The 15,590-nt window shown below is 42.0% G+C and overlaps 1 protein-coding gene across 1 annotated transcript; it reads left to right on the top strand.

Moving 5' to 3' along the window:
- Positions 1 to 1,094: 1,094 nt before the first annotated feature.
- Positions 1,095 to 1,791, top strand: LOC129764195 (nuclear pore complex protein Nup98-Nup96-like). The gene is made up of 3 exons (XM_055763047.1): positions 1,095 to 1,237; positions 1,304 to 1,416; positions 1,487 to 1,791. Exons 1-3 carry the CDS (start codon positions 1,204 to 1,206, stop codon positions 1,619 to 1,621), a joined length of 282 nt encoding a protein of 93 aa, XP_055619022.1. The 5' UTR covers positions 1,095 to 1,203; the 3' UTR covers positions 1,622 to 1,791.
- Positions 1,792 to 15,590: the final 13,799 nt, after the last annotated feature.

Here is a 15,590-nt window from a genome sequence, read left to right as displayed (position 1 = left end):
TCCTCAATCTATTCCTAAATCGGTTTGACGATTCTCCAAACTCAAACGCAGATTCCACCAAAGAAAATTCACGAATCATCGCTGTCATCGGTTCATGATATCCGTATAGAGTTCGATGGAAACTTGGCTGTAGCAGGGATGATTGCCGCAAAGTCCTTCGGGGAACATGGAAGTCAAGTTGTGTAAGTAACTGAGGGCAGTCCACTTCACCGTTCAGGAGTTTCGCTACGAATACCTGCCGGTGCAGTTTCCTTCTGTCTTCCAGCGTGTCCAAGGCTAGTAACATGCATCGATGTGAATAGGGTGGCAAATTGAACGGTTCACGCCACGGTAGGTTGCGCAATGCGATTCTCACGAACTTTTTTTGGACACACTCGATCCGATGTTTCCAAATTAAATCATATGGAGACCAGACGATAGATGCATTCTCGAGGATAGGTCGCACTAACGAGCAATACAGCGCTTTCAGACATTGCGGGTCTTTAAAGTCACGAGCTATTTTGGATATAAATCCCAGTTGTCGATTTGCTCTACAGATGATAGAAGAGTAGTGAAGATTGAAATCCAACTTCGGGTCCAATAGAACACCAAGATCTGTTACACGATCTACTCTGCGCAGCGTAACATTTTCAACAGAGTAATCGTAGAGGATTGGGTTCATAGAGCGGTGAAACGTCATCACCGCACATTTTGGAACGCTGATATTAAGTTTATTGCGATGGCACCAGTCAACGAAAGTATTCAGCAAAGTCTGAAGACGATGGCAATTTTCAATCGAGTAAACAACAGCATACAGTTTAAGGTCAATTATTGTTCCGGGGTTTTTCTTCTCTTGCAAAAAACGAGCTACTCTATTACATAAGAAACATATTTTATAAGATAAAGTTAATTTTCATTCATAATTTTTTATTTTATATATGTGTTTACTGCACCTGAAAATCCATTATCACTATCATTTCCTAAAAGCGGAGCAACGCGAATTGACAGTTGTTTGTCATGTCTGTTAGTATTAGTACAATTCATGCAATTTTTTCTCTCATGCATTAGTATGTGTGTGGTATTGACGTTTGTTTGTTTTGGAGTCAATTCAGAAGTCGCAAGTGATATGGATGCCGAAATTTTTATTTCGCTGCTATGGAACAAGTTAAGTGATAAACCTTTCTGATCAAAGCGAAGCAATGGTCACAGGCGCACGAGGGCATCATGGAGTATATTGCCTTGGATTGTGTTATTAACGGTGGGTAGTGTCTTTCGACAAATTGATCGAGTTCTTAATTAACCTCTGTTTTTGTTTTGTTCACAGACAACTTCCCTTATTCGAAATCAGTATTGATCGAGATCAAGGATGTGAAACAAATTTCCAACTGGTTCATCAAGGGCAAAATTTTGAGCGACTTCATCGAGCTGAATGTGAAGGTCAGTTTTTGTTCAATTAAACACACCAAAATAGTTCTCTCTTCTAATTCTTATAGGGTATTCCACACAGTTCGACCTGACCCCGAACACGATCGACGATGAGGTGTCCGCAACTCGACTCGAGGAACTCAAACCAAAACTGTTCGATCTGTGCTCGGCGATCAAGATGTTCCCCTGTCCGACACAAAAGTATCGGTTCAGATAGAGCGAAATCACCCAGTTGTTGGCATTTCTGATACGTCATTCATCGCCCAGGATCCGCTTATTAACAGCTGTGCGTTGAAGCGAAATGCGTTCGAGAAGCTGCCCTTGCTCCAGGAATTGCGATTGCGACATATGTATGCTGAGCGCGTTTCTGGACGAAGAGATAGTGAGATAGTGTTTGAAGGAAAATTACTATGTAATTTTAATCGTAAGAATTATTACTGCAATGGTGGAATAAAATAAACAGTCTAGAATGGATGAATGAGCATATATTCTCTCGTAGGTAAATTCTATAATAATCACAGGAACTGAACACATACCACATATAATTTAGTAGAGACAACACCCCCCCCCCCAGCTTGTTACGAAATGATATAATTATTGGTTCATCAAATTGTACATTTTTCTCTAACCGTTTTTCTGAGACTGTTGAAAAAATATGTGGCAACAGAGCGTGTGAAATAAATCATGCTAGTTGGGTATGTTTGGAAATAAAAAAAAATAAAAAGCGTGTGGATAAGTACACCGCAACTGGACTAAAGTTAGTTTTTTTGTAATACTGTTTATTACAGCCAGTTTTTTATCCAGGAGGTTTTTCATGTATATTTATTATAAGAACACCGCTCTGATGTGCGAGTAGTGTACGCGAGGCCTGGCGTGCCACACCCCGGCCGAATGTACTCTCCAATGGACACAAATTTGGGAAGGCTCGTGGTTGCCGCAGCAGTTGTGGTTTCAGGATTTTCCATATGCAATCAGCTGCATGTAGCTGAAATATTTGCAATGTTTACCTGTCATTCCACTATACAAATAAATGCATGTATGTGTATGTGAATGATGTACGGTTTTGTGTAGTGCGAGGACTCTTTCACATTGTTATCCGGTTATCCGTCCAAACCCAGCGGCGTTTTTTGAAACCGGTCCGGCAGAAACCGGATAATGTGTAATCGGCCTATGGGTCGCTGGTTACATACAATTATTCCCAAGGTATCGACAAACGCATGGTTCAAGGGATTGAATGTTGGTCGGGACTTTATGCCTCATGTCTAATTATTACTTGTTGGATGCACATTTGTATCGCATTAGCATTGTTGATAGTAATTTTTGAGTTTGTGGTGATGGTTATCATGATATAGAGCATGTGGTCTGGTCCTGTATAAACTTTCATTCTGCCAGGGCTCATTCATCGGAATCACTCAGGGCACTAGGACGGCAATCTGACTTACTAGTTAGAGACATCTTAGCTAGTCACGACCTCAACCAAACCAATTTCTCAAAAGAAATTATATCACTGTTTGAATCCTTTCCTCCTCATCAAACCTTACTACCTCACTCGCGAAAAAAATTTCCGCCACCTTATCATCTTTGGAATATTTTGAATACATGGATAAAGTTATCATCCTGTCTTCATAAAAGTTATAGAAGGAATATCAAAGAACTCCGAGGAATCGTCTCTCGGTGCACCATATATCAGAGCTATTCAAAATGAATACTATGGAATTTTCATCCATACTACCTTATGAGCGAAATAACTTACCGTTCTTGAATGTAACAGGCGAAGGCAGTTTGAAGAGAAAGTTCGAAATTCGAGAAACGGTAGTTAACTCGTAAACACGCAGTGATTAGTTCACAGTCTGCTTAACTCTGCTATGTTGCTGAAGAGGGGTAGCTATGTCATGAAGCCAGGGTAGCTATTCGGATGACCTACCTGCCAATCTATTGCTGGGTAACAATTTCGTATCAGGGATGGAAAGACTTTCATTACGAAAATACTTAACAGGTAAAACTCAATACATCAAAAACAAAATATAAATACGGGATCTCCTCTCAAGCCCATATCATAGTCAAACCAACCTCTACAGCACATAGACGGATTCAGGACAGACATAAACATACAACAATATGGATCGGTTCAGCTCTTCGAACTCTTCACAATCCGGTTTCGATTCAGGAGTTTCATCATATCTTGATTCTGGAGTTTCATCATATTTTGATTCACAAACATCATCTCAGTTGGACTCACCTGTTCCGGTCAGTTTCTATTCACGGTCACCATCGCTCACCTCCAGCGCGACTTCGAACTTACCATTTCGGTATTCCCTCGAACGCGCCTATAGTTTTGTGGAACAAATCAGTCAACAACCGGCATCTGCCCTGATCGATATTCTGGACCGAATGATGGGTATAGAGTTCATGGTCACTTTACAACGCCAAATTCTCGAAAATCCATACAATGTCAGTAAGATACTCAAACTGGATGACAGCTTCCGCCCACGGGAGAAACTGGTGAAACTTTGTTTGTGGCAAGACAGTCTTCTGGGTGGTTTCCCTCGAGACATGGCGCAGAGTTTCCGCAGACATCTTGACGCGTTACCGATGCGAGTCGATCCGGATCACCCATTAGGATTCAACTTCGCCACCAAGTTAGGGACACTCTTCGCGGAATGCGGATGGTACTACGAGGCGACCATCCTTTTGGGCCATGCCACAACGCGCGCCCGTTGCCTGCAACAATTACTTCAGCCGCTACAGTCTTTCCTTCTTTCGGCCACTTATGCTAACAAGCCGAACGCGGCACTGACGTCTGCTCGTATTGCAGGCAGGGTGCTCAGACATCATCCTATCAGTCAGAACATAGCTCTCATCAACACTATTGCAATCTACAGCTTCGAACAGCATAATTTCGTAGAAAGTTACAACATGTGTCTGTGGGCATTTAATGAGATGCATTTGGCAGCATGCGGCTTGCAGACAGTGGTGGCTGTTATGAGACAATTGGCGAAATGCTGCATCGCCGTGAAGAAAATCCACCAGGCATCAACGCTTATCACGCAAGCTGTTGTCTATGCTGTCCCAGAACCGGCACTGTATGCCGACACGATTGAAGATTTGGCATTTTACTTGCTGATGGTGGGCTCATACCCATATGCCCACAAAGTTCACTACCGAGCGCTGAAGATCCACCGGGAAATGGTGTTCGAATGTACGGTATTGCCACCTATCCTGGTGCAGAGAGATCTTGCCTTCCGAATTTACCTACAATGGAGAGGAATTCATCTGAACGACAGTTGGCCGGATTACACCGCTGACAACCACCAAGCGGCCTTGAATCGAGTGAGTACGATGTTTGCAGTTGCCAACATGGTGGATCCCGATCCGCCGGCTTATTGTGCTGCCCCTTTTACACCCATGATTGCGTTGGATGACTTAAAAGAGCTGCTATCACTAGAAGGAATCTGAGGATTATCATTATTTCAATTTGGCAAATAGTGCGAAATATTTGCGAAAAATGTAACTTATTGTACAATGTGAAATACTTGACAATGGAATTTGAAATAAAATATCGAATAAAAGATCTACATCTGTTTTCATTTTTTGCGTAGGACTGCATCCTCGATTATAATCCTGGTTCTTAATTAAAAAAAAGTAAAAATGAAACATGTAACACTTACGCTAATACAGTTGAGAAAGGGGGTCTTCGTCGCCACATTAGTTACGCGTTCGTTCAGTAAGCGATCGATCGTGAGTTCGAAACTCAGGGCTCTCAATTGACCATCTTTGTTTTGTTACAGAAAAACTACGTCCACGCAGCAATCATCAGCAATGGAGATCGATCCACGATCGAAATAAGAAACGATTCATCCATTCAACTGCTCTGCTCTGCAAGAAACATCGGGCTATGTTGTTCTATTAACACTAAACCTACCACGAGGGGTCAAATGACCCATTTCAAACTTTTAGTCAGAATTTTCTTGCAAATCACATTGTCATTCCCTGCACTACTTTTCCTAAAACAAACATCGAATGTGTTTTTCAGTGTTTACTCCTTTCTTGTTATTTTTTTACTGAGAAATATACGTAATCTGCCCTAACTACCGCAACGGGTCATTTGACCCTTGCAAACATTTATACAATATCCGTAAGATTGGTATGTGTGGTTGTGATACAAACCCATTGCATTACTCTTTCTTCTGCTATTGCTCTATAAATTTTGTTGTATTTGTGAATGAATAGTGAATGATCAGAAAAAGACAGATTCCATTCATTCTAGTCCTGTTTTTGTTCTTCGTTTTGTTTGACTGTTTTTCTCGTGCAAATAGGTGTTTTACCCGTGTGTTATCAATACACGTATAATTGAATCCCTCATTGCTGTCATATGCTTGTGTGTGAAATCAGTGCAAACTGTGTGTTAAATTGTATCATAAAACAAAATATTACATCTCTGTTACGAGTGATATTGTCTGTTGTTCTACCCGTCTGACGTTATAATAATTAGTTCTGCTGACAGTGCCATCTGTTTGTGATCGATATTCTCCTAAAGCTTATCTTGCGCATATCGCTCACCTAGCGGAAAGCTACCACAATGGATTCGAATTGCTATCGGTGCTCTGAACTGATCAAATCTCTTGAGTGTATGCAATGCAGTGGTTTTTGCAATCAAGCAGCACATCTTAAATACGTTAGTCTTAAAGAGTGAATATGGATTTTGTAAACGAGCGCAACAACTTATTGTGGTTCTGTGAAAAATGCACCGATTTGCTCAATTTCATCAAGAACAAACCTATGACCATCATTCGCTATCCAGCTCTTGACGAGTAAAGTTCAGTGTCGTTATTGTGCGTTGCCACTTTTACTATTGTGCGATTGGTATAGTGTACGAGTGAAGGTCATTGCTGTCCGCTTTCGAATTGACCTTTTGTGAAGTGGAACAAAGGAAGCAGCGCTCTTGCAGCTTGCAGCCCTTGGCGGCTGTTGAACATCGGCATAACGGGATCGCCATCGTGTGGCTGTCGTTAACGGGAATTATCATCACGTGACCGTGTGAGCTATTCTTGCGCTATTGTGTTGATCCATAGCGCGTAGCCTCTGTCTCTCCCTGGTTAGGGCAGTAGAGCGCAGTATCGGAACAACTTTTATATTAAGGTACACATATTTAATATTAATATTATTATTCAACTCATTTGTTCATTGTTTAATATTATTATCATAATTTATTTTTGTTTTGTTATTTTTTTTTCTCGAGATTATTGTTAAAATCAATAATATATTGGAAATAAGACAGAAATTTTTGTAAAATGGAGGATAGTGGAGGATCTCCAGAGATGGAGATCTCCGATAATGAATCCCATTTAAGATCTGGGAAAAAACATAAACGAGTCCCTCAAAAAGAAGATAATTCTTCTGGGGATGAATCTGCTCATCCTTCTAAGCCCCCCTCTAAGAAAATAGCAAGCCTCCCTTCTGAACCCACTGTTATTTCCACTCCCCCTCTCCCATCATCGATTTCGCTTCCCCCTTCTGATGTTTCCGATCCAACCCAATCCTCGTCCTCGTCCTCGTCCTCGTCTTCTCCCTCTGTTGTTTCCGCTCCACGTGTCAGAGTTTATCCAGAAGATGCACCTGGAACTGGCCCGTGGGTTGTTTTCCTCCGGCCAAAACCAAAAGGAAAAAGCCTTAACGTGATTCAGATCATGAAAGATCTGGCCAGATACTCTTCTGTATCTGAAATTCGCAGGGTTAGACCGAACAAATTGCGGGTTGTCGTGAATGAACGGAAACACGCAAACGAGATTGTTGCTGACCAACACTTCACTCTCGAATATAGAACATTCATACCCTCCCATAACGTAGAAATTGAGGGGGTGATAACTGAAACGGGTCTGACGAGCGAACAAATAAAAAAAGAAGGAAAAGGCAAGTTCAAGAAGCTTCCCTCAATGGAAGTAAAGATCTTGGACTGTCGCCAACTCGGGAAACTCTCCCATGATGGGGACCAAACTAAATTTACGCCGTCAGACTCGTTTCGAGTCACCTTTGCTGGTGCCGCCCTCCCTGACTACGTTATGGTGGACAAATTGAGACTACCTGTGCGACTCTTCGTGCCAAAGCCCATGACTTGCAACAAATGCAAGTCAGTTGGTCACACTTCAGATTATTGTGCCAACAAGGAGCGCTGTGCCACTTGCGGAGAGCAACATGAGGGGAAATCCTGCAGTGCGACTGAGCATAAGTGTCCATATTGCGGAGGATCACCACACGCGCTCTCAGCTTGTGAAACTTACAAGAGTCGCTGGGAGAAACAGAAGCGCTCTTTAAAGGAACGCTCGAAGCGCACTTTTGCGGAAATTTTAAATGGCGCTTCTCCACTGGCCCAACAACAACAACAACCAATCTCAACACACAATACCTTTTCCACGTTGCCAGTTGATGAAATGGAAGCGGACACAGCTAGCGGGGGCACACCGTTTATTTTCAAAGGGAATCCCCGGCGCAAAAATGTGACCACTCCCAAAGTTCAAGAACAAGTCCCCACGGTTATATCCTCTGTTAGCTTGCCTAAAAAATCGAGCACTCGAGGGGACATCAAAAACCCCAACTGTCCCTATTTTTCCGTCCAGTTCAACTTCCCAATCGGGATTCATAAAGTTGTCTGACCTTTTGGATCAAATCTTCAAGTGTTTTAATGTTTCCGACTCCATCAGAACCATTGTCATCTCAATGCTTCCAGTATGCAGACAATTTTGCAACAATTGATGCAAACATGGCCCCTCCTTGCAATGATTATCGCTCTTGATGTCTAATTCAAATAGAGAGGTCGGAGATATCACTGTTTTACAGTGGAATTGTCGTAGTCTTTTCCCTAAATTGGATACATTCAAATTTTTAATTCATAAGTTCAATTGTGATGTTTTTGCTCTGTCCGAAACTTGGCTTTCTTCGCGAGATGATATCTCTTTCCACGATTTTAATATTATACGCTTGGACCGTGATGATAGATACGGAGGGGTGCTTTTGGGGATCAATAAGTGCCACTCATTTTTTAGAATTGACCTTCCACCTATTGGAGGGATCGAAGCTGTTGCTTGTCATGCAAACATCAGAGGCAAAGACCTCTGTATTGTCAGCTTGTATTGGCCTCCGAGAGCTGCGGTTAGCCGCAAACAACTTGATGACATGTGCTCACTCCTTCCTGAGCCACGATTGATCTTGGGAGACTTCAACTCTCACGGAACTGCCTGGGGGGAACAGTACGATGACAATCGTTCATTGTTGATATATGACCTTTGTAACAGCTTAAATATGACCGTTTTCAACACTGGGGAAACAACACGTGTACCTAAACCTCCTGCTAACCCAAGTGCTCTTGACCTCTCGCTTTGCTCGAATTCACTATCGTTAGATTGCAAGTGGAATGTAATCCAGGACCCCAACGGTAGTGATCACTTGCCAATCAAAATTTCCATCACCATTGGGTCGAATTCTTCTGAATCTATAAACATGGCATATGACCTCACAAGACACATTGACTGGAAAAAATATGCGGACGCGATTGCTCTAGCCATCAATTCCAGAGATGGTTTACCTCCATTGGAGGAGTATAACTTCCTTTCTCGTTTGATCTATGACAGCTCGGTTCGCGCTCAAACGAAACCCATCCCAGGTTCCACTATTCGTCGAAGGCCTCCCAATCTATGGTGGGATAGCATATGTTCCAAGCTTTATGTAGAAAAATCGAATGCATTTAAAGCTTTTCGGAAACGTGGAACCCCTGAAAACCGCCTCTATTGAATAATATGTTATATAACTTGCTTTGTGAGAAACATTTGAACTTTTCTCACGGAGATTCGGCAGTAAGTCGGGTCTCTTACATGGGCCTCCCCCAGGGCTCATATTTAAGCCCCCTTTTGTACAACTTCTATGTAAGCGACATCGACAATTGTCTTACACAAAATTGCAGCCTAAGACAACTTGCAGATGATGGAGTGGTGTCTGTCGTAGGATCAAACGAATCCGACCTGCAAGGACCCTTACAAGATACTTTGAACAATTTTTCAGCCTGGGCCATTGGTCTAGGGATCGAATTCTCCACGGAGAAAACAGAGATGGTGGTTTTTTCTAGGAAGCATAGACCAGCAAAACCAAAGCTTCAACTTTTGGGTAAACCGATCACTCATGCTATGTCATTCAAGTATCTTGGGGTCTGGTTCGACTCCAAATGTACTTGGGGGGCCCATATTAGGTATCTGAGTAAAAAATGTCAACAAAGAATAAACTTTCTCCGTACAATTACCGGCACCTGGTGGGGAGCCCATCCCGAAGATCTTATAATGTTGTATCGAACAACTATTCTCTCAGTGATGGAGTATGGCAGTTTCTGTTTTCAATCAGCTGCCAAAACACACCTCATTAAACTCGAGCGAATTCAGTATCTTTGTCTCCGTATTGCGTTGGGATGTATGCCCTCAACGCATACCATGAGTCTCGAGGTTTTGGCAGGCGTACTCCCACTAAAAGATCGCTTCAATTTATTATCTCTTCGGTTCCTCATCCGGTGTAAGGTTATGAATCCATTGGTGATCGGAAATTTTGAGCAATTGATCGAGCTAAATTTTCATTCTGGATTCATGAGTTCATATCATGAATTCACCTCTATGCAGGTTGTTCCTTCTTCGTATATTCCCAACCGTGTTTGTTTTCCTGACTACATCAATTCCTCTGTACATTTCGATCTGTTCATGAAGGAGAAAATCCATGAAAATCCAGATTATCTTAGATTGGGGTTCGTTCCTACAATCTTCAATGCAAAGTATGGGCGTATCAATTGTGATAATATATACTTTACTGATGGGTCCACTATAAACGAGTCCACAGGATTTGGAGTGTTCAACGAATTTTTTAGCACCTCACACAGTCTTCAGAATCCTTGCTCAGTGTATATTGCTGAATTGGCAGCAATTCATTGGGCGCTGGACAGCGTCGCCTCACGACCTGTTGAGCGCTATTACATTGTAACGGATAGTCTTAGCTCTGTCGAAGCTATCCGTTCAGTGAGGCCGGAAAAGCACTCGCCGTACTTCCTTGAGAGAATACGAGAAATTTTGAGTGCTTTATCCAGACGCTGTTATGTCATTACCTTTGTCTGGGTCCCTTCACATTGCTCAATTCCGGGTAATGAGAGGGCTGACTCATTGGCAAAGGTAGGTGCAATTGAAGGCGATATATATCAGCGTCAATTCGCCTTCAATGAATTTTATTCTTTAGTCCGTAAAAATACCATCGCTAACTGGCAACGTAAGTGGAACGAAAATGAATAGGGTCGGTGGCTTCACTCGATTATCCCTAAGGTTAGCCTCAAACCATGGTTCAAAAGTCTGGACTTGAGTCGGGACTTTATTCGCACCTTCTCTCGACTCATGTCCAATCACTGTTCGTTAGACGCGCTACTCTTTCGTTTTAATCTTGCCGTTGGCAATATCTGTGCTTGTGGCCAAGGTTACCACGACATCGAACACGTTGTTTGGTCGTGCGAGGAGTATCTTGTTGCCAGATCGAATTTAGAAAACTCTCTTCGGGCCGGAGGAAGACAGCCCAATGTGCCGGTGAGAGATGTGTTGGCTCGGTTAGACCTTGATTACATGTCCCATATATATGTTTTCCTTAAAGCTAGAGATCTTCGTGTGTGATTGTCCCTACATCCTTATACCCTCCTTTCCTTCCTTTGCGGGTAATTCGTCCCCTTGCTATAAATAGTAGAATAAGTTGAAATGTAAATAAACTATAGATATACGAATAGATTTAAGAATTGAGTGCTCATCAACATTGTTACAATTTCCTTATATCCCATCCTTCTCCTAAAAATATGTCACCCTTCTAAACTCGAGTACACCGCGAGTAATCGGTTTTCCACCTTACTAACCATAGATGTAAGAAAATTGTTTATATATATATATATATATATATATATATATATATATATATAGTTTTAAAAATATATTTAAGAATTCGGCTCCTTTAAACTTAAGTAACTGAGCCTGTAAAAATAAACGAATTAATAAAAAAAAAAAACCTATGACCATGGCTAACGAGATTATAAGCGCTGTTTCTCAGGTCATTCAGAGCTCGCTGTCAGAGTTGAAAGATGACCTTCGAGAAACCAAAATTGTAGCAAAATCACACGCCGAAAAACTGCATTCGAAGGATTCCGAATCTAACAGCGATAGACCGGCTTGGCCGAAGATCAAGCGAACTCGTGCCACATCTGCGATAGAAACGCCCAAGGCCTGACCCAGTTCAAGACTTGTTGGTGGCACAAAGTCTGTTTAGAAACAAAATGTGATTGTTGAGACTGTACCAAAACCGACGGAAAAGTTCTGGATTTACTTGTCCAGAATAGCGAGCCATGTCACCGAAGATGATGTTTCCAAGTTGGTGAAAAGTTGTTTGCAAACGGAACAACCAATTGATGTTCGAAGGCTCGTGCGAAAGGATGTCGATTTGAAACAACTTGCATTCATCTCAATAGAAGTTGGAGTAAATATGGAATGGCTGCTTTGGATCCATCAGTCTGGCCCAAAGGGATTTTCTTCAGGGAATTCGATCATCAGGATTTCAAACGGGATTTTTGGGTGCCAACGAAACATCCACGGATCGGCGACGGGAATCCTGGTTCTTCTCAAATTCCGATAGCTACACCATCGCAACGAGCAATGCTTCCAACTGTTCGCCATGTCTCCAACCTCATCAACTAACGGAACGCACAACTAACAGCTCAATGGAAGCCCCCAAGCCTCCCGACACAGTCGTGAACTGCTGCTCATCTACTCACATCGCCAGCCGTCTCAGCCGTTCCGTTCCTGTGTTCGGAGCTGGTGAGGGGGTCTTCCAGCTTGCTAACTCCGGCAAGTATAAACTCAATTCCGCTTCTTCGTTTCCTCCAGGAACTACATCGAACCGGAATGCATTGCTAAAGCCTCCATGGGAGCCCTGAATCCGCTAGACACAGTCTTTGACGGAGACCTGGTTCGACGTGAAGTATTCCGCACGGACCAAAATCAACTCAATAGTACAAAATCATCCGGGGATGGGGTTCTCATAGCTGTCCACCGACACCCGGAGCTCATCAGATTAGAGAAGCCTCATGGTCCTGTATCGAACAAGTGTGGGTTTCGATAAAACTAGAAAGTAAAAAGCTGTACCTCTGCGTAGTTTATATTCCTACTGATCGTACTCGAGACGTTGCATTGATCGATGCGCAAGTACAATCGGTGTCGACAATAGCTTCACGTGCGCTTCCAGTTGACGAAATTGTTGTACTTGGTGATTTCAATCTTCCGAATTTAAAGTGGCAAATTGGATCTGGAAGATTTCTGAACACTGATCCAACCCAGTCAACCTTTCATGCCGGGACAAACGTCTTACTAGACGGTTACAGCTATAATCTGCTTCAACAAATCAATTATATCTATATAAATAAAAATGTAAGGCAAAATCTGTTGGTAAGCGGAAAACCCGAAGAAGGGATGGTCCGATTTTAACCTTCTTTATTTTGTTGTATTCGTCTCTTCCCGTAGATCAATATAGTGGAGAGACAAAATCGCAAAATTCGGAATACGAAATTGATTTTTGTTCAAAAGTGGAAAAGGATTTTCAGACGGAATAATGCATTCCTATATCTTCTATCTATATAAACAAAAATGGAACGCCAAATGTGTTGGTGTGCCCTAAACCCGAGAAAGGAATGGTCCGATTTGAGCTGTCTTTATTTTGTAATATTCTCTGTATCAAACATGTATTCCATGCAACGGAGAAACATGTTATTTCCAAATGCTTGAAGAATCTTGAACGAGAATTGTGTCTGAAAATAATTGTATATTATAAGGACGAATTTTTGAAGAAGTACTAGACAGTTTATAGTAAAAAAAAATGGTAAAGGGTCAAAGAGTAATCAATCAATGAAGAGTTCAGTGAGTAAGAAAACGTGGATGTTTGAAAGTATTCAAATCAAAAAATCTATTTTGGGCAGGACGAATTTCGTCGGGTCAGCTAGCAACCAGCTTTAATAGCATGGTTGATGTGCTTTTAGACATTGATTGGAGTGAAGCTTTGGACAAGGACGACGTCGATGCTGCAGTCCTACACGAACTACACGAACATTATAAGCTATCTAATCGACAGGCATGTTCCGAAGAGGATCATACGTTCATCCATTCACCAACCGTGGCAAACTATCGAGCTTCGCCGACTCAAAACGTCTAAGAGGGCTGCATTTAGAAAATACTCTAAATACCGTATCCCACCTTTGTAGCAACAATATGTACAACTTAACCGTCAATACCAAAGAACAAGCAAACGATGCTATGTAATCTACGTACGCGGTATTCAGCGGAAATTCAAGAGCAATCCTAAACTATTCTGGAAATACGCCGATGAACAACGCAAGGAGTCTGGATTACCATCATCTATGTTTCACGATGAGCATGAAGGGTTTGAAGGCAGTGAAGTTTTCTCGTACATTCTCGAACGAGAATCTGTCTCAAGACCAGTTCTTGAGAGCCACGAGAAGTGTTCCAATACTGAACAGTTCGTTGTTCCGAATCACCGTGAATAACGAAAGCTGAAATCAGGTTTCAGCAAATTGAAATCCTCGAATTCTGCGGACCAGATGGAATCCCAGCATCGATCGTGGAGAAATGCGCAGTAGGGTTATTGCTTCCACTATGCCATTTGTTCAATCTTTCTTTGACTAAGGGCTCCGGTACATAAGAAAGGCGATAGAAGAAACATCGACAACTACCGAGGAATCTCTGCTCTGAACGCGGTTTCCAAACTATTTGAACTTGTGGTCATCGAATCGATTCTCGCTCACTGTAAGCATTATATATCTATCGATCAGCATGGATTCATGCCGAAGCGATCACCTCAACGAATCTGCTATCGTTCACGACATATATTGCTGACGGAATGTGTAGTGGTGTTACTCAAACGGACGCTATTTACACCGACTTTTCCACCGCCTTCGACAAAATAAACACGAGATTCTTCTTCTTGAATGGCTTTAACGTTCCCTGTGGAACTTTTGCCCTCTTAACGTATGCATTAACTAGCGTCACTTATTACTACTTAGTTGAGATTTCCTAAGCCAAATAACACGCCTTGAATGTATTCCGAGGGGAAAGCTCTAGAATACGCGTGACCACATTGCAAGTCGAAGGAAATTTCTTTGACGAAAAATCCCCCGGCCAGAACGGGAATCGAACCCGAACACCCGGCATGATAATGTGAGACACTCGGTCACGAGTGCACTAAACCACGAGGTTACAGTGCGCAAATTGGACAAGCTAGGCTTCAGCGGCAATGTTTTACAAAAAAATCATATGACGCTGAATCCAAGCAAATGTTCCACGATTACTTTTACAAGAAGAAAATATCCTTTTCATTACAATTATTCTCTTGACGATGTTCCGCTAACTAAACTCGACTACGTGAAGGATCTAGGAGTTATTTGGACTGCAAACTCAACATACTGCCTTAGTTCTATGTTTAGTGCTTTAGTTCGCTCAAGCCTGGAATACTGTGCAGTAATTTGGAATCCGCACTATCTGAACGGAGTCAATAGGATTGAAGTTGTACAAAAGCGATTCGTTCGATTCGCTCTAAGACGATTGCCCTGGTGTAGTCCACATCAGCTACCTAGCTATGAAAGTCGGTGCCATCTAATCGGTATTGATACGCTACACATGCGAAGAGATGTGAACCGCGCATTATTCGATCAGCTTTTCGATCCAACCTTGAGCTCTACGGGACCACGCATTTCTCCGAGTGCGTACCAACCACGGATATAATTCAGCACTGTTAGGCCTTCAACGTCTGTTCAACAGAGTAGTATCGGGATTCGACTTCCGTTATTCGAGAAATGTGGTCCGGCAACATTTCATTGGACAAATTAGAAATTTCCATTATTATTATTGGTGCAAAATGTATATAAAAAATAACAATTATAAAATAACAATTAAATAAAAAAATAAATTAATTAATTGTATTGCTGACTATCCAAGCGAGCGTACAGTAACTATTTAAAGCTACAGTGCTTTTTTGCCTATCAAAAACTGTAATTTCAATATTTTGCTAATAATTTTTATCCCAAAATGTGGAAATATACAGGAGAAATATGTGGTCAAGAATTTTCACCA

The sequence above is a fragment of the Toxorhynchites rutilus genome, chromosome 2 (assembly GCF_029784135.1).
Source record: "Toxorhynchites rutilus septentrionalis strain SRP chromosome 2, ASM2978413v1, whole genome shotgun sequence".
Taxonomy (NCBI): domain Eukaryota; kingdom Metazoa; phylum Arthropoda; class Insecta; order Diptera; family Culicidae; genus Toxorhynchites; species Toxorhynchites rutilus.
This window is presented reverse-complemented; position numbering and strand designations above follow the sequence as displayed.